The sequence below is a fragment of the Hemitrygon akajei genome, chromosome 6 (genome assembly GCF_048418815.1).
Source record: "Hemitrygon akajei chromosome 6, sHemAka1.3, whole genome shotgun sequence".
NCBI classification, from domain to species: Eukaryota; Metazoa; Chordata; class Chondrichthyes; order Myliobatiformes; family Dasyatidae; genus Hemitrygon; species Hemitrygon akajei.
This window is the reverse complement of record NC_133129.1, coordinates 83,831,018-83,857,286: the sequence shown is the minus strand read 5'-3', so window position 1 is coordinate 83,857,286 and position 26,269 is coordinate 83,831,018. Positions and strand designations below refer to the sequence as shown.

Sequence of the window (26,269 nt, the reverse complement as noted above, 5' to 3'; positions counted from 1 at the left end):
TCGATGTCTTTGAGTGACTCAGTCAGAGTCTTAACCTTAACCCAACAAGCATCTCTGGCAAACCCTCAAGACTGTTATCCACCACTGCTCCCCAACTAACTTGGCACAACTTTTGCAATTTTGCAAGGAGGATTGGGCAAATCTTGCTGCGATCATGTTGTACAAAGCTAATAGAGACTTATCCAAAAAGACTGCTAGCTGTAATAGCTGCAAGAGGTGGCTCAACTAAATACTGAGCAAAGGGGAATGGATACTTTTGAACTACTGACATGGATATCTAGAGAGTTACTCCCAGGGAGAACATGGCTAATGTGAGGGGGCATAATTTTAAGATGATGGGAGGAAGGTGTACTGGGGAAGTCAGAGATTAGTATTTAATACAAATTACTATATGTACTATCAGGGGTGGTAATAGAAGCACAGAGTGTACATTAGGAATGACAGAAAAATAAAGGGCTATGTACAGTCCCTTGTAAAAGTATTTTGCCCCCAACCGTTTGTTCACATAAATGAATATTACAACCAGGGATTTTGATCAAATTAACTGAGAATTTTTATTTGTAAATTGCATGTCTCTCCCCCCCCCCACAGTACTGAGCCCAAAAATTGGAAAAGCATAAAAAAAATCAAAAAATCAGAAACTGAAATGTCAGTAGTTCAAAAGTATTCATCCCCCTTTGCTCAATACTTAGTTTGATGACACCAAAATAGGTGGAGTATTAAACAATGAAAAAAATCATCAAGAATTACAGGGGATATTGACTAGCTGAGTAATAGGGCTGAGGAATGACAAATGGAGTTTAATTTGGATAAATGCAAGATGTTGTATTTTGGAAATCAAATCCTGATGGGACCTTCACAGTGAACGGCAGTGTGAGGGGTGTTGTAGAATTGAGGGACCTTGGAATGCAAGAATATGGTCCAATAAAAGTGGAATTACAGGTAGACAGGATTCTGAAAGAAGGCTTTTGCCGTGCTAACCTTCATAATACAGGACTATTACGTATAGAAGTTGTGAGGTCATTGTGTGGTTGTACAGGATTCTGGTGAGTTCGCACTTGGGAGTATCATGTTCAGTTGGAAAGAGTTTGGAAATGATCCACAAGGATGCTGCCAGGACTTTGGTGATAGAAAGAGGTTGAATAGGCTAGGACTTTACTCTTTAAAGTAGACTCTCACATGGTGGATTGGATAGTGGACTACTTGACAGATAGACCTCAGTATGTGCGGTTGGGAGACTGTAGGTCTGACACGGTGGTCAGCAGCACAGGGGCGCCGCAGGGAACCGTACTCTCTCCGGTCCTGTTCACCCTGTACACATCAGACTTCCAATATAATTCAGAGTCCTGCCATGTGCAGAAGTTCGCTGATGACACGGCCATAGTGGGGTGTGTCAGGAATGGACAGGAGGAGGAGTATAGGAAACTGATACAGGACTTTGTGATATGGTGCAACTCAAACTACCTGCGTCTCAATATCACCAAGACCAAGGAGATGGTGGTGGACTTTAGGAGATCTAGGCCTCATATGGAGCCAGTGATCATTAATGGAGAATGTGTGGAGCAGGTTAAGACCTACAAGTATCTGGGAGTACAGTTAGACGAGAAGCTAGACTGGACTGCCAGCACAGATGCCTTGTGCAGGAAGGCACAGAGTCGACTGTACTTCCTAAGAAGGTTGGCGTCATTCAATGTCTGTAGTGAGATGCTGAAGATGTTCTATAGGTCAGTTGTGGAGAGCGCCCTCTTCTTTGTGGTGGTGTGTTGGGGAGGAAGCATTAAGAAGAGGGACGCTTCACGTCTTAATAAGCTGGTAAGGAAGGCGGGCTCTGTCGTGGGCAAAGTACTGGAGAGTTTAACATCGGTAGCTGAGCGAAGGGCGCTGAGTAGGCTACGGTCAATTATGGATAACTCTGAACATCCTCTACATAGCACCATCCAGAGACAGAGAAGCAGTTTCAGCGACAGGTTACTATCGATGCAATGCTCCTCAGACAGGATGAAGAGGTCAATACTCCCCAATGCCATTAGGCTTTACAATTCTACCGCCAGGACTTAAGAACTTTTTAAAGCTATTATTAATGCTTTTTGAGATGGTGATTTAGATGCATATCATATTTTTTACTGAGTTAAGTATTGTATGTAATTAGTTTTGCTACAACAAGTGTATGGGACATTGGAAAAAAGTTGAATTTCCCCATGGGGATGAATAAGGTATCTATCTATCTATCTATCTTAAAGTGTAGAAGACCAAGAGGTGTCTCCACTGAGTTGTATAACATCATGAGGGACACAGATAGAGTGAATGTACTCAGTTTTTTTTCCCCCAGGGTTGGGGAATAAGGATCTAGAGGGCATAGATTTAAGGTGAGAGGAGAAAGATTTAATATAAACTTGAAGGACAACTTTCTTACACAAAGCGTGGTATCTATGTGGAATGAGCTATCAGAGAAAGTGGTTAAGGCAGGTACAATAATAACGTTTTAAGTGACAGTTGGGGAGATATATCAGTTGAAATAGTTTAAAGGTTGTGGGCCAAATGCCAGCAAATGGGACTAGCTTGGATGGGACATCTTAGTTGGCATGGCAAGTTGGGCCATTTTGTATAGTTCCCCAACTCTATGACCTCAGGCTCTTACCACCACCCTAGAGAGTATTCTGCAACTGTTTTGAGATATCCTTGACCATGGCACCAAGAAGGCAAAGGTCTTTCCATGACAGTAGTTCATGGCAACAGAATCTTTTGTCTACCCCCTGAATTCTCAAGTCTCCTATCTCTGTAGATCTTTTCATTTCCATCCAGCCCTGCTATGTATCAGAGCCAGTCATTATGCCACAGACCTGGTTGATGCTATCCTATGAAAGACTGTCAACCTCATCCAACTGTATTCAAAATTATGAGGCGAAGGCTTCAGGTGAATTCTGCACTCTCTACCTTTCATGTGGTCACATGTTGTTTGCACATTAGGTATGACAACTATTGGCTGAAACTACCTTTAACAACAATGATTGGTTAGGCACAAAAATAATCTGTATTAACTGGCAATTACCTTTATTCAGCTAATGGTTAACAATATGCGTGCAATTCATGCAAGACTAAATATCTGTGTGGACGCCCACTAGGTTTCTCTGGCAATCACTGAACAGTACCAAGAAATAGAGAAGGTAATACCCAAATGAACTGGCTAGGCTTTCCTCTTGATCTCAACATAATCTCTTCTACTCCTGATATTCTCCATTCTTATCCTTGTTCTTGTCAGATCGAACTGTTTTGATTTTGTTGGCTCAGGCTTACATGGCTAGCCTGTGTCAGCTTCTCATTAGATCCGCTCCAAGGCTATAATAAGTATTATTTTATTGTTCTTCCACCAGACTTGTGCCTCATGCTACATTCCTTGTTCAGCCTGAGTGGAACTAATTCAAACCAATTTAGCCAGGTTGGCCATAAGCCTGCCATTTCTGCCTAGTCCAATTGTTGGTAGGGACTTCAATATGGCCACTTTCACTTGCTTGGATCATGAAACAGGTCACAAAATGGTGCTCACAAGAACACACTCGCAACATGGCAGCCTCCATTCCTTTGACCACATGGCAAGAACAGAGACATTTTGCTTGTCTGCTTCTGTTGTTCTTGACTCATTGCAGTCAACTGTTTTCTAGATTTTACTTCCTCTTATGGCTAACACCATCACACTAAAGCTCCTGTGCGAGTTCAGCTTCTGCTTCAGCCAGAATCTGTAGTTGGATGCATACGCATCGCACAGGTACAGTCACCTTGCACACTGGAATTCAAACATTCTGTAAAAGGAACATATGTCTTTGCAAAAGTTTTCTTGAAATTTTCTCCCAAACTTGAATTCTTGTCCCTATATTTTTATTAATGCTTTGAAGCATTCTCAAAATCCAAATTTTCAAATAAACTTACACCATCCCATCACATAACAAGCAAGTTAATGTATCAGCAAAACAAATATTTTCAGTACTAGTTCTCATTTTCAATGTTATTGATTCAATTTATTATTTTCCATTTAAAATAATTGCAGTAGAAGTGCCATATGGCAGTAATGGGGATTTTAATAGGTTATAGCTGATTGCTTTGAAATTTTATTGTTTTAGCTCAGAGCACAAAATGATCGAGAAGCGCAGAACATGGATGTAATCTTCACGGAGCGACGTGAGTAAGTAGTGGTATAACTATATTTTGTTCAGAATACCTTTGAAGCAATGTTACTCATAAGATACCCTTTGTCATAAGTGAAATGCACATGACGAAGTTTCTGGTGCTGCAAGGGGAGGAAGGTGTGGGATATCTCAGACTGGGTGCCCATGAGAATTTTGCAAATTACAAGAGCAAGTTATAGATGCTAATCAGGAAATTGCACGCCTCTAAAGAGTAAGAAGTGTTTATTTATCATTTTATTATTACTTATAATTTCAAATGGTTTTATTGTAATGAAGTTATTGCAGAGTGTTTAATTTTAATATTTATTTTTGTGTGATAATGTCATCACCAGTTAACTGGACTGTGAAAACACGTGTCATTTCTCAATTGTGCTTTATTTTACTGGTGCGCAAGGAGAATAGCATGCCCACTGTCACCACAATGTTCAGAATTCCTGACAGAAGTGCAATTTTTATGCAGAACTGGTTTGCAATTACGGATATTTGTCTATGTTTGAATTCCTGACTTACAAGATCAATTACTATTCACAGTACAGATGTTAAAAGTCAATAGAAACTACAAGCGGACAACCAATGACATTTTGAAGTTAGGAAAGCAATTGTTCCATCGTTGGTGTGTGTATTCACATCTTTTCATTTCATTTGTATATTGTCTCCAGTGGGTGGAAATGGCTCCGGCAATTTGCTTTATAAAGGGAAACTGTGCTCTTTCTTGCCTGTGCTGTGTGCACTCTTAGGTTACATCCACACCAGACTGGATAACTTTGAAAATGCCAGTTTCGCGTAAAAATGATAGGCGTCCACACCAAGCGTTTTTGAAAATACCTCCGTCCTCATTAACACGGGTATTTGGGCGAATCTCCTCCTACTGGGTGTGCGCAGGACACATCTACAGAAAACAAGCGACATGTTTGGTGTCGAATCTCGCAGTGAAAGTGCACATTTGTGAAGTTACAGACTAGAAAAACTTTAAAGGAAATTGCCAAATGACGGACTGCTGTTGGATCTTGCACAGGAGGACTTAAAACTAAAAAAAAACAAATATGGAGGCAACCGACAGGGAGTTCACGGACTGTATGACCTGGCTGATGACGAACATTGAAAAACTGACTAACTCTGTTGCATTAATAAAGCACCTTGTTAAATGTATAAAATATGTCTGCATCAGTGTTATCTTGTATTTCCATAAAATGTTACATTAGGCTGTTACACATCTATTGTCAGAGAAGTAAGAATATAAATAGGTAAACCACCTTCATACAAGCAAGTACAGAAAACAGGGCAATGTGAGTATACTTATTTATTCAGTAAGTTATGGGTCAAAGTATTTGGTGAGTATATTTCTAACTCTTCTGGCTTCAGTCTCGTTACCGTCTGTTCTGACATTGTTAGGTTGTGTGGGGGGTTGCGTTCAGGAAAGCAGCGAAATGCCAGCATCTTTTCCGGCACGTCATGACAGCGTTTCTAGAAATTTACGGTTACCCCGTCCATATTACTCTTGCCCAAGCGGCGTTTTCAAATTTACACAATCTGGAGGGTGTTTTAGAAAACGCCGTTTCAGTGTGGACGGAGGGTCAAAATGAAGAGAAAAAGCTTTGGTTATGGATTTATCCAGTCTAGTGTGGATGTAGCCTTATTTACAATGTATCTTTGCCTGGGCACTATGTTAACTCTTGCAAATTCCACAGGAATGTGAGAGTTAGTTGCAACACTCAAATTAATTTGTTAGAACATTACAACTTTGCTTTGTCATCTCCCAGACATGTAACCAGGTCTAGGTATACAACTCCCTCGATGCAATCTTTTCACTCTATCTTATTCAGCTACAGGTTCCACTCTTGTTCGTGCAGCTACCACTTAGCAATAGTCTTGAACTTTTCTTTCCCAGGTTCCTGTGCCTTTCAGATGGAATTCAAACCAGGCAAGTGTGATGTTACAGCTCACTGGTAGAGCTCACTGCAGGTCAAGAGGTCCCTGGGGTAGCATAACGGTCATCACAATCATAATCGTTTCACAGTGCCAACCATGTCACCGATTGGGGTACGATTCCTGCAGATGTCTGTAAGGACCTTTTGCACCTCCCCATGACTACATGGGTTTCCTCCAGGCACTTGGTTTTCTTCCCATATTTCAAAGGCATACGAATTATGGTTAGTAAGTTGTGGGCATGCTATGTGGTGTGATATTTGCAGGTTTCTCTAGCACATTATGGATGCAAGCAGTGCATTTCACTGTATGTTTTGATGTGCAGAACAGGACAAATAAAGCTAATCTTACATAGTGTAAAAGAAAATCTCAAAAATAGTGTGAAATGTTGCACTTCAGGAGAGTAAATGAAAAGTCAAAGTATACAGTTAATGGCAGACAGGATCCATTACAGCATATATGTCAAACTCAAGGCCCGCGGTGGAATTATCTTTGGCCCGCGAGATAATATCTAATTACTATTAAAGCTGGCCCCAGTAATCGAAGCGCCTATGGTGTATGATATGGCTAATGCTGAGTTTATTCAGGTACCAGGTTTTCAGGGTTTTTAGTGTTTATTCGGCAGTCTTCTTCATAAGAAACGGAATTTGTAAAGTGAAACACTTTGTAGTTATAGCAGAGACTGAGACACATGAGAGCAGGCTGAAAAAACGGAGGCAACGAAAGCTGCGTTCGCACGCGTCTGACTGATCCGGCCCGCATGAAGCTGCATTTTGCTCAATCCGGCCCGTGACCTAAAATGAGTTTGACACCCCTGCATTACAGTATTGACGTGCAGCGAGATCTTGGGGTTCAAATCCATAGCTCTGAAAGTGGCCTTGCAAGTACCGTATATCAGATAGTGAAGAGCCATATAGCATGCTTGCCTTCATTGGTTTGGTTTAGGGTTTTACAGTAGGAATATGCAAGAAGAAGCCACATTTCATCTATATGAAACTTGGGTTAAACCAAACCTAAAATATTGTGTGCAGTTCTTGCTGCCCCATTAGAAGATTTGGGAATGGGTACTAAAGAGGTTTTCCAGGATGAATTAGAGAGCATTATCCATAAAGAAAGGTTGGATAAGCTTGGATTGTTTTGTTTGGTGTGTAAGAGGCTGAGGGGGAGGCCTATGAGCAGTTTATAAGAGGCATACATAGGGTAGATGTGTCAAGCAAGTTTCTTACACATATCTTGTGACATATGTGAATCTTCAGGAAATGGGACGATATGGATCATGTGCACTCTGGCATCATGTTTGGCACAGATTTCTTGGGCTAAAGGACCAGTTCTTGTGCTGTGTTCTTATTAAAAGATGCTTGCTGCAGAATTAAAACTGGGGTGAAGTAGAAGAATGACTGATATTTCTTCAGTCCCTACCAACAGAAGCATCGGTGTTTTTAATAAGGTTATATAACATTACATAAATGTATTGCATCAAATTACCAGGAAAAAGAAAACTAATGCCAGTTGATCTAATGTTACCAAGTTTCAATATTTTATTTATTGTTTCTGTCCAAGATCTTATTCAGTTCAATATGGTATCGTGAAGGCTGAATTCAAGGAATCTTTTGTTTCTGAGTAGACTGGATTGTCTGTTCTATGTTTTCAAAAAGTTAGTTCTACTCCCTGGATCCTCATTAATTCATTTTCACTATTCAAGTGTCATTCAGGAGTAAAGCAGTTATTGTCATCTCTAATTGCTGTTGAAAAGATGGTAGGATGCTGCTGTAGGTTTTCGCAAATAAACAAAATGAGGTGTTTTATGTTTAATGAAACCGTGACTCATTTTATTGAACTCCAAAATCTAAACACAAAAGCGCATTAAAAAATCATTACATAACAATGTCCTCACATCAGATCAGCCTCTTAAAGCAAAACCCCAACTCAGTGTCGGTGGTTGGTGAATTACCTACATTTCTCCCAATTATGATACCCTACACAGGCCCCAAGACTTCACTGGAACTGGCATTGTAAATCTGTCCATAGCTCAAACGAGCCACCCGACTTGGGTCCTGTGTTCCATGGGAACCGTAGGTATCTCTGGCGCACACAGAGGTACATTGAGAGGCTCGTGGTTATGTTGTGATGCTGGGGCACGGTAGCAGAACCTTTCGAATCTTGGGCTGGTTTAAGGCAGTCTGCAGAAATATGTTCAAGTTTATCCCTCTTATCTATGATAAAATTCTTTTCTCCCTGTTCCAAAATGGGGAGCGGGCCATCTTAAGGGAATGTTGGTGTGCATCATGGTGGATAAAAATAAATTAGGCACAATGTAGATCAACAGGAACCCAAGAGTGCTGTATGATGGGAGCTAGGAATAGATGAAAAGGAATTGAATTTTCTGAGGATGGTGGGTTGCTGCTGAAAGGCCGACCAGATGGTCGTGGCATCAGGAATGAAATCACCTGACACTCATAGTGGCTACCCGTATACCAACTCAGCCGCGGATGACTGCAGGTCCTCTTTTGCAGTGGATCTGAACTGCAGCAGAATTCATGGGAGACGATCATGCCAACACTCATCGGTCAGGGAAGCCCTCAGAGCAGTCTTTAAGGAGTATAGAAACTGCTTGCATAGGCTGTTGGACTGTGGGTGATCTGCCATAGTGAGATGTAGCCCAACACCAAGGTTCTGGACCATCACAGCCCAGAGGTCTGAAATGAACTGAGGACTGCGATCAGAGGAAATATCAGATGGGGTGCCAAACCAAGCAACCCAGGTGCTGATAAACACCCACACTGTGTCTGCGGCTGTCGCCAATGTTAGCGGGATGACCTCGGTCTTCTTGGTTGTACAGTCCACCATGGTACGAAGGCACGTGAAACTGTGGGAGGGAGGGAAGAGAGCTAGCAAGGTCGACATTGACATGGTCAAACCTTCGTTCAGGGACCTCCAAAGCCGCCAATGGTGGCTGCACATGACGGTTAATTTTTGCCCAGTGACACTCCACACAAGCTGCAGTCCAATCACACAGTACTTTCTGAGGCCATGTGAAACAAACATTAGTGCAACCAATTTCTGTGGGGCCTTCTGGCCTGGATCCGAGAGGCCATGTTTGGAGACAAAAACAATCCGCCTCCAGTTTGTGGGAATGATGGGACAAGGGTGACTGGTTTCTCTCCGTGAATTATGATATTGTAGCCATTAGTGAGATTTGGTTGCCAGAGGGGCAGGACTGGCAGCTCAATATTCTGGGGTTCTGCTATTTTAGATGCGACAGAGTGGGAGGGATTAAAGGGGGAGGGCTGGCATTACTAGTCAGGGAAAATGTCACAGTAGTGCTCAGTCAGGACAGACTAGAGAACTCGTCTAATGAGGCTTTAAAGTGGAACTGAGGAGTAAGAATGATCACAAACAGGAGAAAATCTGCAGATGCTGGAAATCCAAAGCAACACATAAAATGCTGGAGGAACTCAGCAGGTTAGGCAACATCTATGGAAAAGAGTAAACAGCCCAAAACATGTTTCAGGCCCAAAACATTGACTGCTTACTCTTTTCCACAGATGCTGCCTGACCAGCTGAGTTCCTCAAGCATTCTGTGTGTGTTGCAATAAGAAAGATATGACCATGTTAATGAGGTTATAGACCACCCTACAGTCCACGGAATTTAGAGGAACAAATTTGTACAGAGATCACAGACTGTTGCAAGAAACATAAGGTTGTTATAGTAGGTGATTTTAACTTTGGGACTCCCATACTGTAAAAGGACTAGATGGCATAGAGTTTGTTAAATCCCTCAGGAGAAGCCTAAGGGATTCTACAGATATGTTAAAAGCAAAATAATTACAATGGGTAAAATTGGTCCTCTGGAAGATCATAATGGTAATCTATGTGTCTGTATTTACTCGGGAGACAGACACAGAGGCTATAGAAGAGAAGCAAAAGCAGCAACAAGGTCATGGGCCTTACACAAATTACAGAGGAGGAGGTAACACACACAAAATGCTGGAGGAACTCAGCAGGCCAGGCAGCAGCTGTGGAAAAGAACATTCTTTTGTTTCTTGACAGAGGAGGATGTATTTGCTGTTTTGAGGCAAATTGGAATTCATAACCTCATTTACACCTGGAACTTCCAGTAAGATGACGGTGCGTTCAGACGCAGTGGCCTCTCAGGGGCCAACCAAAAGTGTTTTTTTTCCTTTGTTAATGCCTTTTTAACAATCATAAGATAATACTGGTCTCTAAGAACTTTGGGTACTGCTCACTAATCAGAGGAGCTAGATTGGGTGTTGGAAACCTAGGCGGGCATTGGAAGAGCTGAATGGGGTTCAGTGGAGCTAAGCTGGGTGTTGGAGGAGCTGGCCTAGTGCAGATAGTGTTGCTGCCTGCTACAGGAAGGCATCGGAGTTGGTGTGCAAAGGCGACGTGCAATGTGACAGTGGGTGATTGTCATAGATATTTCTCATGTGATCGCAAGACCCTGTTGGACAGTGATAACGTAAGATGCCACAGCCCTGTTACTCTTGTTTGGTGGTGTGACAGATGGCAGGGAAGATGTGTGGTGTCGGTTGTAGTGAGGACTAGGCCTGAAGCTGTGACCGTCCCTTCGATAGCAGTCCAGGAGAAACGATGCTGGAGGTGGTGTAGTGAGATCTACATGCTCAGCTGGGGGCTGGCCTCTCCCATCAGTGCTGCCTTCCAGTGTTCGATCAGTGGAAAGACAGGCTGAATTGCAGTGGTTGCGTATTGCTAAGAACTCCACCACCAATATGCGGGACACGTAGGTCACGGACAGTAAACAGTCGACGTTTCAGGCCAAGACCCTTCATCAGGACTGATAAAGGATCTCGGCCCAAATTGTCAACTGTTTTCTCTTTTCTATAAATGCTGCCTGGCCTGCTGAATTCCTCTAGCATTTTAAGACCATAAGACCTTAAGATATAGGAGCAGAATTAGGCCCTTTGCCCTATCGCGTCTTCTTCGCTATTTCATCATGGCTGATCCAATTTTCCTGTTGGCCCCAATCTCCTGCCTTCTCCCTGTATCCCTTCATGCCCTGAACAATCAAGAATCTATCAACCTCTGCCTTAAATATACATAAAGTCTTGGCCTCCACAGCTGCCTGTGGCAACAAATTCGACAGATTCACCACTCTCTGGCTAAAGAAATACCTCCCCACCTTCATTCTAAAAAGACACCCTTATATTCTGAGGCTGTGTTCTCTGGTCTTTGACTCTCCCACCAAGGGAAATATTCTCTCTATATCCACTTTATCAAGACCTTTCACCATTCGACAGGTTTCAATGAGGTCAACCCTCGTTCTTCTGAATTCTAGTGAATACAGGCCCAGAGCCATCAAATGTTTTTCATATGACAAGCCATTCAATCCTGGAATCATTTTCGTGAACCTGCTTTGAACCCTGTCCAGTTTTAGCACTCCTTCCTAAGATAGGGGCTCAAAGCTACTTACAAGACTCCAAGTGAGGCCTAACCAGTGCTTTATAAAATCTCAACATTTCATCCTTGCTTTTATATTCTAGTCCTCTTGAGATGAATGCTAACATTGCCATCATCACCACAGACTCAATCTGCAAATTAATCTTTAGGGAATCCTGCACAAGATCTCCCAAGTTCCTTTGCACCTCAGTTTTTAGTCTTTTCTCTCCATTTAGAAAATAGTCAATCCTTCATTTCTTCTACCAAAATGCATGACCATACACTTCCTAACACTATTCTATCTACCATTTCTTTGCCCATTCTCCTACTCTTCTGGAGCCTTTCTACTTCGTCAAGACTACCTGCCCGTCCACCTATCTTCATATCACCTGAAAACTTTGCAAAAAAGCCATCAATTCCATCATCCAAATCATTGACATAACATAAAAATAATCAGTCCCAACACCAATAGTCACCAGTAGCCAGCAAGAAAAGGCTCCCTTCATTCCCACTCTTTGCCTCCTGCCAATCAGCCACTGCTTTATCCATGCTAGAATCTTTCCTGTAATACTATGGGCTTGAAGCTTGTTTAGCAGCCTTTTGTGTCGCATCTAAGAACACAATATCAACAGATTCTCTTTTGTCTATCCTGTTTGTTATTTCTTCAAAGAATTCCAACAGATTTGTCAGGCAAGATTATCAGGCATGGGTAGCAATCCTGAGATGAGATCACAACCCTGGAGGTCCTGCCCTTTAACTTAGCACCTAACTCTGAACTCACTATACAGAACCTTGTCATTTGCCCTACCCACATTACTTGGATCATGACTTCTGGCTGTTCACCCTCCCAGTTAAGAATGCTGAGGCCTTGATCTGAGATATCCTGGACCCTGCCACCCGGGAGGCAACAATCCATCTGGAATGTGGGGTGCCGTGTGCAATCATAATCGATTGAAAACGGACGTGGAAGCATGGAGAAACATCGGGAAATTCCAGGAAGACCTTCTACATTGCTGCTGCTGCTGTGAGGTCCGGGACTCTGCTGGGAAGAACAGGCCCCCAGTCCTCGGGGTCGCGTTGCCGGTGGCTGTTGGCGGGGCCGTCCTAATACGCTCGGCAGAGGATGGAGCTCGGAGAAGCTGTGCCGGAGGGGATGGTCGTCGGCTCGGAGATTCGACGGATTCAGGTCACTTTCGGTGTGTGCTGCGTCTGCGAGGCTGGTTTCGACGGAGCTTCCATTGTGTGCTGCGTCTGCGAGGCTGAGTCGGGCGGCGCCTTGGAAGTCCATAGCAGGGGTACTCCCTTCTGCTGCCGGCGTGGGATGGCGAGTCTGTCAGGACCCTGGGGACTTGTGGAAACTGTGGTGATTTCTTTTGAACTTACAGTCCTTAAACATCTTGGACTATTTTTACTGTGCCCATAGTCTGTTTTTAATCAATTATGCTATTGTTTGCACTGTTGTAACTATATGTTGTAATTATGTGGTTTTGTGCAGGTCTTTAGTCTTTAGTTTTTGGTCTTGTTTTTGTCTGGTGGATTTGGAGCTCCTTTCCGGGGAACGCACTAGACGGTAGCGTGATATTAATACGCAGCAGCCTCTCCGTACTCTGGACTGGGGATTGCCAAACGTTACGTGGATTTTCTGGTGTAGTCTGTTTTGTTATATGCTTTTGTGATATCATTCTGGAGGAACGTTGTCTCATTTTTTAACTGCATTGCATTTGTGGTTTCTAAATGACAATAAACTGAATCTGAATCTGAAATCTCGTTCTTGCCCATAGAACCTCCTGTCTGTTCCCCTAACTAACAAACCCCCTATCAGCACAGTGTGCCACTTCTCCTCCTTCCCTTCTGAGTAACAGAGGCAAACTCAGTGACAAAGACCTTACCACTGTGAGTTTCATCTGTTAGGTCATTCCCCCCCCCCCCCCCCCCCCTCACCCCGGACTGTATCCAGAGCGATATACTTGTTGTTGAGGCCACAGGGTTACTCTGCACTGGCTTCCTAACCCCTTTCCGCTTCCTTACTGTCACCCAGTTTCCTGTGTCTTGCAGTACCTCTCTACATGTTTTATCTATCACCCTTTCAGCCTCCCGAATGATCCAGAGTTCATCCAGTTCCAGGTACAACTCCTTAATGCAGTTTGTCAGAAGCTGCAGCTGGATGTACTCCTTGCAGTTGTAGTTGTCAGGGATACTGAACATCTCCCTGCCTTCCTACATCCCGCAAGAGGAGCATTACATTATCCTGCCTAACATCTCTACTGTCCTAGCTGAGCAGATCTAAAGAAGAGAAGGAAAAAACTTGATCTTTTCTTTCCTTTGCTTTTTCTGAGAGAAGCCTCTTTTTGCTGAAGCCTCGAAGAGCTAAAGCCTGAAAGATCACCAGTCTGACTATGTCTACTCAAACGACAGTTGCTGTGACGATGGCCACTTCACTTGCCTCACCTTCCTTTAATTTGCTCTTACTTATCAATCCCAAACAAAGCTCTATCATGCTGTCGTGAAGCACTCCTGTCTTTTACCCTTGAGCAGTAGATCTGTTTGAAATCCTCTCCTCTCCAAACTTCTGTTGTTCGATTGGCTGCTGGTCAAAGCTCTATATATATTTTGTGTGTATTAATTTGATTTCCAGTATCTGCAGATCTTTTCTTGTTTGTGATAGCTTGGAAGAATAAGTGGTGCAGGGGACAGGGTTTCAAGTTCTTGGAACGTTGGAAACATTTCTGGGGAAGGCGTGACCTGTACAAGAGGGACATGTTGCACCTGAACTGGAGGTGAACCAATATCCTGGCTGGGAGGTTTGCTGATGTAGCTCAGGGGGATTTAAACTAGTTTTGCAGGGTGTTAACGTATCCCGTAACTGGATCACTTACCAGCAAAGATAGAGAGGTCCGCTGAAGTCTGATGGTACCATTTTTAAACGTTTTTATTTATAAAGGGGCACGAAAGTAAGGTTAATACAAACATTCAGATAACATATGTCGTCAATACTCAATCTAAAGCGCAGGTATAGTAATAATCAATAAGAAATAAGCTCTATCGTTGTCTAGGGGTAATGTATATGTTGTCCGCTGTATATCTAAAAGTCTCTTGCGGTCACTGCAGTTCCACCAGCTGCTGTCTTTTGGGGTGTCGCGGTGGTGCACTTTGTTGGAGAGAGAGAGATAGAGATTGAATGGAACAGTTACCCGGCGGGTTTTTCCAACCTTTATGAGTTCAATCCGTCGGAGTCTCGTTGGGGAATGGCCGCTCACTTGGGGCCTCTCCTGTAGCTAAGCTGTTCTTCCGTGGTGAGGTTGCCAATCCCAGGCAAGGAAAAGATGCACACTAACCCCCCCACCGGCTGTCGCTATTAAACGCTGTCACAGGATTTCTAGCGTGTCTTCTGGTGTTGTCTTTACAACCCCTCTTTTATCTGAACTCACGGGGTCTCAGATGTCAATCAGGTTGGGATGATGCAATCTCTCTCCGTCTCTCCACCCACGTTGCCCTGAGGGTATACACGTAGTACAGTTCCCAATTCACAAAGGTGTCTCCACGAGACAATGACCACAGTCGCCAGCTTTTGCCTCGCCATGAAACGAGGGACACCGCACATATCTTTCTCTTCTCTTGGGTCATTGACCCCCCCCTTCACTAGGGCTCTTGCGATTCTCACAACGGAGGGGGCTGGGGTCATAACAAGGGTGTTAGGAGCTAAAGCCCAAGTCAGTAAGGGAAGGATCAGACTAGAAGGTAGATGTCAGGGAAAGTATTGAAAGGTAAAATCAAAATAATAGGTATAATGGGTTGGATAGTTTGATGTGTTTGTATTTTAATGCTAGGAGTCTTATGGGTAAGGGTGATGAACTTGGAGCATGGATCAGTACATGTAGTAATGATACATGAAACAGCTTCATTGAGAGAGGGCAGGAATGGGTGGCTAATCTACCAGGATTTTGAAGACTTAGAAAAGATAGAGGTGAAGGTAAAAGGTGGAGGAGAGGGTGGTGGTTGGAGTTGCATTACTAATCAGGGACAATTGTCACAGCTACACTCGGGAGACATAATAGAGAGGTCAGACACTGAGACCATTTGAGTTGAACTCAGGAATACAAAAGGTGTAATCACACTAATGGGATTGTACTACTGACCACCTAATAGCCACCAGGACATTGAGGAATAGATATGTAATCAGATTAAGGAAATGTGTTAAAATAATAGGATTGTTGTCATGGGGGATTTCAACTTCCCTAATATAAACTGGGACCTTCTTAGTGCAAGGGGTTTAGATGGGGCAGAATTTAAGTATCTCCAGGAAGGTTTCTTAAATCAATATGTGAAGGTCCAATGAGAGGAGGGGCCACACTAGACCTGCTGTTAGGTAATGAGCCTGGCCAGGTGACTGAACTTTCAGTGGGTGAACAGTGACTACAGCTCCTCAGCTTCCAGGATAGCTATAAGATAGATATGGTTCTTGCGGCAGAGTTTTAAATTGGAGTAGGGCAAACTATGAGGGCATTAGGCAGGAACTAAGAAGTGTTAATTAGGAACACCTGTTCTTTGGCAAGTCCACATCAGGAGGGTGTTTAAAGATCATTTGCACAGAGTACAGGAAAGGTATGTTCTTGTTAGGAGGAAAGACGGGGATGGACAGATAAAAGAACCTTACATGTCCAGAGAGGTGATCAACTTGGTCAAGAAGAAAAAGGAGAAGTATGTAATGATTCGGAAGTTAGGATCAAACAAAGCACATGCTGAGTATAAAGAAGCAAGAAAAGAACTAAAGAAAGGAATTAGGAAAGCCGGGGGGGGGGGGGGGGTGTTCATGAAAAGTCCTTGGCAAGGAGGATTAAAGAGAATCCCAAGACATTCTATACCTACATCAAGAGCTAGGGAGACTGTGAGACCACTCTGGCATAAAAGGGGAAACATTTGTTAGGATGTAAAGAATTTGAGTAGGGTATTTATTTGGTACTATGCTTCAGTATTTACTAAGGAGAAGGATATGGAGGACCAGGAGATCAGTGCTGACTTTATAAAGCGTTGGGGTGGTTTGAGTATCTTCCTGTCGACTCTAGCCACAAGTGAGGTTCCGCAGGACTGGCAAATGGCTAATGTTGTACTTCTATTTAAGAAGGGAAAATGGGAAAATCCTGGGATCTATAGACAAGTGAGTCCCAGGTCAGTGTAGGGAATTTGCTGGAGAAAATTCTTTGGGATATGATATATCAGTATTTAGAAATCCACGGTCTAATTAGGGAGAGTCAGCATGCCATTATGAGTGGCGGGTCATGCCTTACGAACTTGATTGAGTTTTTTGACAAAGTGATGAGAGAGTTTGATGAGGGTAGGCAGTAGATGTTGTCTGCATGGATTTTAGTAAGGCATTTGTCAAAGTCCCTCATGGGAGGCTAATACAGAAGATTAAGATGCATGGGGTCTGTGGCAAATTGACTGGATTTCGAACTGGCTTGCACATAGAAGACAGGGTGTGGTTGAAGGGACTTATTTGAGTGGGAGGTTTGTAATTAGAGAGGTTCTGCAGGGATCTGTGCTGGGACCTCTGCTGTTTGTCATGTATATAAATGACCTGGGTGAAAATGTAGTGAGTGGGTTAGTACGTTTGTTGATGATACCAAGATTAGTAAAGTTGTGCATTGTGTAGAAGATTGGCAAAGAATACAACATGATATAGATCAGTTGCAGATAAATGGCAGATGGAGTTTAACCCAGATAAATGTAAGGTCCTGCACTTTGTTAGGGCAAATGCAAGGAGACAGTACACTGTTAAGGGTAGGATCCTTCACAGGCAAGGTCTTACACAGTAAACATTGAGAAGTACAGTACAACAAAGGGAATACAGGTCCATAATTCATTGAAAGTGGCAGCAGAGGTAGATAGGATTGTGTAGAAAGCTCTTGCCACTTACAACTAGAGGGCATGCACTACGGGTGAAAGGTTAAAAGTTTAAGGGGAACATGAGGGGAAACTTCACTCAGAAGGTCTTGACAGTGTGAAATAAGTGTAACTCTGTCACCACACTGTTCTGAAGTTTGAACAAAGAAATTACATTTTTATACAGAAATTGACTAGTTGGAAGCAAATATTAATCAAATAAAAACTTTCTGCATTCTGAATCCAATCATTTGTGTATTGTAGTTCCAATCATAATACGTATTTTTGGTGTTACTTACCAATTAAGTCAACATATTGAAGGGCAATAATACATAAGAATTTGTAAAATAACTGTCCAGTAGTAAGTGTTGCCCTAGAATCTATTCAGCCTGGATGATTGCACTATATCTGCACACTGTCTCTGTCAGCTTATTATTTTGGCTGTTGTCTTAGTGATTTCCAATACATGGAATAGCTATACAAAGTATCTACATTCCATTCTTTTTGTACACTATTTTAAATCCAGCTTTGCTGCAATTTCCACAATAGTTGTGATTTGAAGATAATTACATGTAAATTATGTCAGTCACAATCAGTTGAAATAGTGTGGCCAATAATTCTGATTTATAGTTCAACGAACTAATGATCACCATGTGAATAATGTCACCTTAAGCAGGCATATTTTAAAATCATAATACCAAGTTCATTTTCTGAGAAAATCCTGGATTATTGGCTTGAATTTTAACTCTGCTCTACTTCCACAAATGCTACTTCACCTGTTGCAAGTCAAAAATTCCTTTTAAAGTTGTTGCTTTTATATATTGTGATAGAGTAAAAGTTTGTGTTCCTTTCTTTTATAAAGGAAAGAAGACCTGATTAAAGTTATTGATGTGGAAATTGATCAAGAGAAACAAGCAGCGGATACCATAATCAAAAATATGGGAGAAGATAAACAAGCTAAATTCAGAAAGATGAAAGCAACTAATGAGCATCTATTAGAGGTGGGTAATTTAAACTAAATGCAAATGATGACCAAAGGAATCAAGTGCTAGGAAAGTGCTAAGCTATATATTATCACTAAAAGCATTCAGTAAGATTGTAGGTTTTTGCCAATAAAACTCAGTGAGGTGTTTTATGTTTAAGAAAAAAAGTAACACATTTTATTGAGCTCCAAAATCTGAACACAAAGCACACTAAAAACCCTTTATGTAGTTACATCAGCACATCAGACCAGCCTCTTAAAGTGAAATTCCAGCTCCATGTCAGTGGTTCTGAATTATGTACATTTCCACCAATTAGTTTACCCTACAAGATAATGGCTATTGTGATAACAGCTTCATCAACATTTTCTTTCTTGCTTCCCCTAATCTTTCTTGTCCCTCTGATTAAAATATGTCAATCTCAGTCTTGAAAATGTTCACTGATTCGTCCTCCATTACTTGCTGAGGAAACAAATTCATGGTAGTCATAGAGTTGTATAGCATTGAAACAGACCCTTTAACCCATTGTGTCTGTTGCTGACCATCATGCCTATGTAGATTAATCCTACGTGCCTTGTATTAATACAGTATTGCTTTAAGCCTTGTTCTTTGAGGTAACTGTCCAGATGCCTTCTGCTATCAGCTCCAACAGCTTATTCCATGTACCAACTGCTCTTTGTATGAATAATTTATCCCTCAGATCCCCTTTAAACCTTTTCTTCTCAACTTAAAACTCCTCCCTCTCTTCTTAAACCTATGCCCTCCAGTTTTAACACCTGTAAAATGGGAAATTGACTCAGGATATCTATCCTGTCTATGAATCTGGTAGAACAGGAGAGTGGACCATGGGAGAAAGGCAAAGGTGGGGGTACCAGGGGAGGTGATAAGCAGGTTGCGGAGAAGAGAAGAGCTAAATGGGGAGCCAGAGTGAGGAATGGGTGAAGAGGGAAGGGGAAGGAGACAAGTTACTAAGTTTGAGAAATCAGTGTTCATGCCATCAGGTTTGAGGCTACCCAGATGGAATATGAGGTGTTGCTCTTCCAACCTGTTAGAAACCTCATCATGGCAGTAAGGGAAGCCATTAGCGACGTGTCTGAATGGGAGTGGGGATTGAACTTAAAATGATTGATTACCAGGAATGGTAGTGTAGCAGTTAGTGTGACATTATTACAGCTTGGAGCATTCCAGAGTTTGGAGTTCAATTCTGGCACCACCTCTAAGGAGTTTGTACGTTCTCCTCGTGACTCCATGGATTTCCTCCAGCTCCTCTGGTTTCCTCCTACAGTTCAAAGATGAACTGGTTAGTAGTTTAATTGGTCATTGTAAATTGTTCTGTAATTAGGCTAGGGTTAAATAGTTGGGTTGTTGGGCAGTGCTGCTCATTGGGTCGGAAGGGCCTGTTTCACACTATATCTCTAAATAAATAAAATTCTCATAATTTATATATCTCTGTCATGTCACAGTCTCCTTCACTCCCAAAAAACAGAGCTAGTTTATTCAATGTCTCCTTACAACTCACATCTTCCAATTAACTCTTATAACTCTAAACCTCTAATCCTGGCAAGATTATTGTGAATCTTTTCTACACTTTCTCTAGTTTAATCACAAACTTGCCACAAAACAGTGAATGCACCCAGTAACAAAGTTCTTGTCTAGCTTCTTTCTGCTCCTCATGTGCTCCGTTTGATCCTAACTTCAGAAACTTTACATACTTTTCCTTTTCCTTCTAAACTAAACTCATCACCTCTCTGGACAAAGTTTTTTTACCTTTCCATCCCCGTCCATCCTTCTAAAAGGAACATACTTTTCCGTACTCTGTGCAATTGATCTTTAAACACCCTCCACATGTCAGTGTGGATTTACCAGAAAAAAATGTTCCCAATTAACTTCTCTTAGTGCCTGCCTAATGCCCTTGTAGTGTGCCTTACTCCAATTTAAAGCTGTCCCGCAAAGACCATACCTATCCTTATCTATTGCTATCCTGAAAGGTAAGGCGTTGTGGTCACTGTTCATCGCTGAAAGCTCAGTCACCTGGTCAGGCTCATTACCCAACACCAGGTCCAGTACGGCCCCTCCTTTCGTTGGACCATCTACATATTGATTTAAAAAACCTTCCTAGATACACTTAACAAAATTTTGCCCCATCTAAACCCCTTACACTAAGAAGGTCCCAGTTTATATTGGGGAAGTTGAAATGCCCCCAAGAAAGCAACCTATTATTTTAACACATTTCCTTCATAAGGCCATAAGATATAGGAGCGGACTTAGGCCATTTGGCCCATTGAGCCTGCTCTGCATTTCATCATGGCTGATCCATCTCTCCTCTCAACCCTAATATCCTGCCTTCTCCCTGTATCCCTTCATGCCCTGACCTATCAAGAAATTATCAACCTCTATCTTAAATATACATAAAGAATTGGCCTCCACAGCTACCTGTCGCAATAAATTCCATAGATTCACCACTATGGCTAAAGAAATTCTCCTCATCTCTGTTCTATAAGAGTGCCTCTCTATTCTGAGGCTGTGTTCTCTAGTCTTAGACTCTCCCACCATAGGAAACATCCTCTCGACATCCACTCTATCAAGGCCTTTCACCATTCATTAGATTTTAATTAGGTCACCACTCATACTTCTAAATTCCAGTGCACACAGGCCCTGAGCCATCAAACGCTCTTCATATGACAAGCTGTTTAATCGTGGAATCATTTTTGTGAACCTCCTTTGAACCCTCTCCATTTTCAGCACATCCTTTCTAACATAAGGGGCCCAAAACAGCACACAATACTCCAAGTGAGCCTCAGCAGTGTTTTATTAAGACTCAACATTACATCTTTGCTTTTATTTTCTAGTCCTCTTGAAATGAATGCTAACATCACATTTGTCTTCCTCACCACAGACTCAACCTGCAAATTAACCTTCAGGGAATCCTGCACAAGGGCTCCCAAATCCTTTGTGCCTAGGATTTTTGTATTTTCTCTCCATTTAGAAAATAGTCAAACCTTTCAGTTCTATCAAAGTGCATATGACCATACAATTCCCATCACTGTATTCTATCTGCCACTTCTTAGCCCATTCTCCTAATCTGTCTAAATCCTTCTGTAGCCTCCTTATTTCCTCAAAACTACCTGCCCTTCCACTTACCTTTGTATCATCTGCAAACTTTGCAACAAAGCCATAAATTCTATCATCCAAATCATTGACATATAATGTAAAAAAAATCAGTCTCAACACAGACACCTGTGGAACACCACTAGTCACTGGCAGCAAACCAGAAAAGGCTCCCTTTATTTCCACTCTTTGCTTCCTACCAATCAATCACTCATTTATCCATCCTAGAATCTTTCCTGTAATTCTCATAGGTTCATAGCTTGTTAAGCAGCCTCATGTGTGGTATCTTGTCAAAGGCCTTCTGAAAATCCAGGTAGAGAACATCGACTGATTGTCTTAATCTGATTACATTATCTGTTCCTCAGTGTCCTGGTGGCTGTTAAGTGGTCTGTAGTACAATCCCATTAGTGTGATTGCACCCTTCCTGTTCCTGACTTCCACTCAGATAGACTGTTTCTGACCCCTCCATTATGTATCCCCTCATTGTAGCTATGAGTGTAGCACTCAAACAAGTTTCAGTATTAGCTACAACATCATGGTTCCATGTACTGAACCATGCTGTTAAGTTCACCACCCTTACCCATAATACTCCTAGCATTAAAATATGCACACTTCAAACTATCTGAACCATAATACATGTTATTTTGATTTTCCATTTCAATACTTAACCTTGAGATCTACCTTTTGGTCCAATCCTTCCCTTAATGACCTGGGGCTCTGGATCCCAGCCCCCTGCAAAACTAATTTAAGCTTTCCTGATACTACTGATGCTACTCACGGCTGATCCATTTTTTCTTAACTCCACTCTCCTGCCTTCTCCCTGTAACCTTTCACACCTTGATCAAGTACCTAGCTACTTCCGCCTTAAATACACCCAAAGACCTAATCTGCACAACCACCTACAGGAACAAATTCCATATATTCAGCACCCTCTGGCTAAAAAAATTCCTTCTCATCTCTATTCTGAATTCTCTATTCAGAGGCTGTACCTTCTGGTATTAGACTCCCACCCAAAGGAAACATCTTTTTCAAATCCATTCTATCTAGGTGTTTCAACATTCAATAGATTTCAATGAGATCCCCTCATTTCCTCTTATGATAAGCTTTTAATTTCTGGAATGTTTCTCGTGAACTCTTCTGAACCCTCTCCAGTGTCTGCACATTCTTTCTCAAATGATAGACCAAAAACTGCTCAAAGTACTCCAAGTGAGGCCTCACCAGTGCCTGATATAGTCTCAACATTACATCCTTGCTTTTATATTCTAATGCTCTTGAAATGAATGCTAACATTGCATTTACTTTCCTCACCACCAACTTAAACTGGACTTTCCAGCCTCGATTTCCTAACTGGAAGACCACAATTTGTGAAGATTGGTGATAGCATATCCTCCTCACTGATGATCAACACTGGCGCACCTCAGGGGTGTGTGCCTAGCTCACTACTGTACTCTCTGTATACACATGACTGTGTGGCTAGGCATAGCTCAAATACCATCTAGAAATTTGCGGACAATACAACCATTGTTGGTAGAATCTCAGGTGGTGACGAGAGGGCATACAGGAGTGAGGTATGCCAACGAGCGGAGTGGTGCCTCAGCAACAACCTGGCACTCAACGTCAGTAAGACGAAGGAGCTGATTGTGGACTTCAGGAAGGGTAAGACGAAGGAACACATACCAATCCTCATAGAGGGATCAGAAGTGGAGAGAGTGAGCAGCTTCAAGTATCCTGGGTGTCAAGATCTCTGAGGATCTAACCTGGTTCCAACATATCGATGTAATTATAAAGAAGGCATGATAGCAGCTATATTATATTAGGAGTTTGAAGAGATTTGGCATGTCAACAAATACACTCAGAAACTTCTATACTTGTACCGGGGAGAGCATTCTGACAGGCTGCATCACTGTCTGATATGCAGGGGCTACTGCACAGGACCGAAAGAAGCTGCAGGAGTTTGTAGATTTAGTCAGCTCCATCTTGGGTTCTAGCCCACAAAGTACCCAGGACATCTTCAGGAAGCGGTGTCTCAGAAAGGCAGCGTCCATTATTAAGGACCTCCAGCAACCAGGGCATGACCTTTTCTCACTGTTACCATCAGGTAGGAGGTACAGAAGCCTGAAGGCACACACTCAGCAATTCATGATCAGCTTCTTCCCCTCTGCCATCCGATTCCTAATGGACATTGAATCTTTGGTCTCTACCTCACTTTTTTTTAATATACAGTATTTTTGTTCTTGCATGTTTTTTAAAATCTATTCAATATATGTAAGTGATTTACTTGATTTTCTAGCATTTTTTCTCTGCTAGATTATGTATTGCATTGAACTGCTGCTGCTAAGTTAATGAATTTCACGACTCATGCTGGTGATAATAAATCTGTTTCTGATTAGGGAGCTTAAGGTAAGGGAAGCCTTGGGATGCAGTGATCACCGCAATTTGAGAGGGAGAAGCGAGAGTCAGATGTATCAGTATTACAGCGTCATAAGAGAGGAGTTGGAAGGGGACACTAGCAAGGATGACTGCAGAGCAGCAATGGCTGCTAGAGCTACCTCTTGCTGTATTTTTGCCCTCCAGATCTCCCTCTTGGGTGTTCTCTTGCATTTGTTTTACTCCTCATTAATGTGCATGTCAAATAACAAATGATACAACTCTGATTCCTCCTGCACAAAGCTCTTCAAAGGTCTCAATTTGGAAAAAAAACAGCCCTCTACTATCCTGACGAAGGGTCTCGGCCCGAAACGTCGACAGCGCTTCTCCCTATAGATGCTGCCTGGCCTGCTGTGTTCCACCAGCATTTTGTGTGTGTTGTTGTGCCTCTACTATTACCTTCAGTCTCCTCCCATCAAGCTAGTTATGTATCTCATTTGATAATTCATCCTAGAACCCATGTGATCTAACATTTAGGGACCTTGCCCTGTAGACAGCATCTGCAGCCTGCTCTTGTCAATCCTCTTGGTTACCCCTTAAAAAGAAACAAAGTGCCATTCGTTAAATATGATTTCATGATCAGTGCTCAAAATACAAGTAACTCCTGTCTTACAAAATTTCTTTCAGTGAGTTTGTCTTTGTCCATAGAAGGCTACTAACCTGGCCGCAGGTGTGTAACTAGTGGTGTTCTGCAATGATTGGTGGTGCAAACTCAATTGTTTGTGATATGCAGGTATATCCATGATTTGGATGAAAGTGTAAATGGGTGGATTAACAAGTTTGTACATGACTCTGAAGATTGATGGATATTTGGACATTGTAAAGAACTATCAAAGAATAAAGTGGGATATACAATAGATCGGTTACAGATATGGGGATAGGAGTAGCAGATGGTATTTAATCTAGGCAAAGTAAGGTGTTGCACTTTGGGAGGTTAAATAAGAGAAAGTATCTCATTAATGATGGGCAATTTCTTAGCATTGAGGTACAGATAGATCTTTGAGTCCGGGTTCATAGTTCCCTGAAAGTGGCTGTGCGAGTACAGAAGGTGATGAGAACGACATATGGAATGCTTGTCTTCATTGATAGGTTTGTTAAGGATAAGATTTGGGAAATTATGTTACAGCTTTATAAAACTTCGTTTTTACTGCGCTTGGAGTATTGTGTGCAGCTTTGGTCTCATTGTTATAGAAACTTGTTGTAGACAATGGAAAGGGTGTAAAACAGGTTTGCCAAGATGCTGTCTCGGTTAGAGGATATGAGGTAGGTGGTAAAGTTTGACAAAGTTGGGTTGTTCTCACTAGAGCATCAGAGGCTGAGGGAAGAACTCCCAGAGGTTTTTTAATTATAGGCATAGATAAGTTAGATAGAAGCATTTTTTCCAAGACAGAAATGTCAAATACCAGAGTGCATGCATAGTCTGTATATATAATGCAGGGGGGTTGTTTAATGGGGATGCAGTGGATTTTATGCAGAATGAGGTAGGTGACTGGAATGTGCTCTCGTGGGTAGTAGTGGAAACAGGCAGTTTGGTGGAATTTAAGAGGCTTTTTGGTATACACATGAATATGAGCGGAATGGAGGGATATGCATCATGAACAGGAAGAGAATATTAAGTATAAATTGGCATCAAGATGAGAACGGCATCGAGGGCTGAATGTTTTGTCAAGTGCTGTTTCGCTCTGTGTTTTCTGTTCAAATATGTGGGGAATTCACAAATGGCTCTAAGAATAATAAGGTTATTTTTTTCAGTGATTTAATCTTTCCTCATATTGACTGGTACTGGGCTTGAATGGACAGAGATTGTTAAATGTGCCCAGAACTGTTATCCAAAGAATACGTCAATTGCCACACAGGGATGGGAACACAAGATGTCCTGTTGGGAAGTGAGTCACAGCAAATGATCGTAACCAGAGCAAATGAGTGTAATGTCGGTGGCAGAGCACTTTGGCACCAGTAACTATAATTTTATTAGTTTTGAAATATTTATGGGAAAAGAATAGGACTGGTCCATAAATTACAGTCATAAATTGGGAGAATGCCAATTCTGAAGGCATCAGACAAGTACTTGAAAAAGTTGTTCACGAATAGCTGCTTACCGTTAAAGTGTCATATGGCAGGGGGGGCTTTCAAAGTAGTAAAAGGACTGGAGAGTTCAGGGACAGAATATTCCTGTTAGAGTAAGGGCAAGGCTAACAGGATTAAGAAACCTTGATTAGTGAGGTTCAATTTCCAGTCAGGAAAAAGTAGGAGGGTATGAGAGGTCTAAGCAGCTGGGATCAAGCAAATAACTGAAGAAGTATGAGGGAAGCAGAAGTAAGCTTAAAATGAAATTAGGAGGGCAAAAAC

At 42.1% G+C, this 26,269-nt stretch overlaps 1 protein-coding gene across 2 annotated transcripts in view; it reads left to right on the top strand.

The window, feature by feature from the left end:
• ift74 (intraflagellar transport 74) overlaps window positions 1–26,269 on the top strand; it is a 242,813-nt gene that overhangs the window by 74,724 nt on the left and 141,820 nt on the right. For both annotated transcript variants that reach the window (XM_073048695.1, XM_073048694.1), the window contains exons 7-8: window positions 4,116–4,177; window positions 18,268–18,406. In XM_073048695.1, coding sequence (XP_072904796.1) covers window positions 4,116–4,177; window positions 18,268–18,406 — 201 coding nt within the window. The remainder of the gene's footprint in view (window positions 1–4,115; window positions 4,178–18,267; window positions 18,407–26,269) is intronic.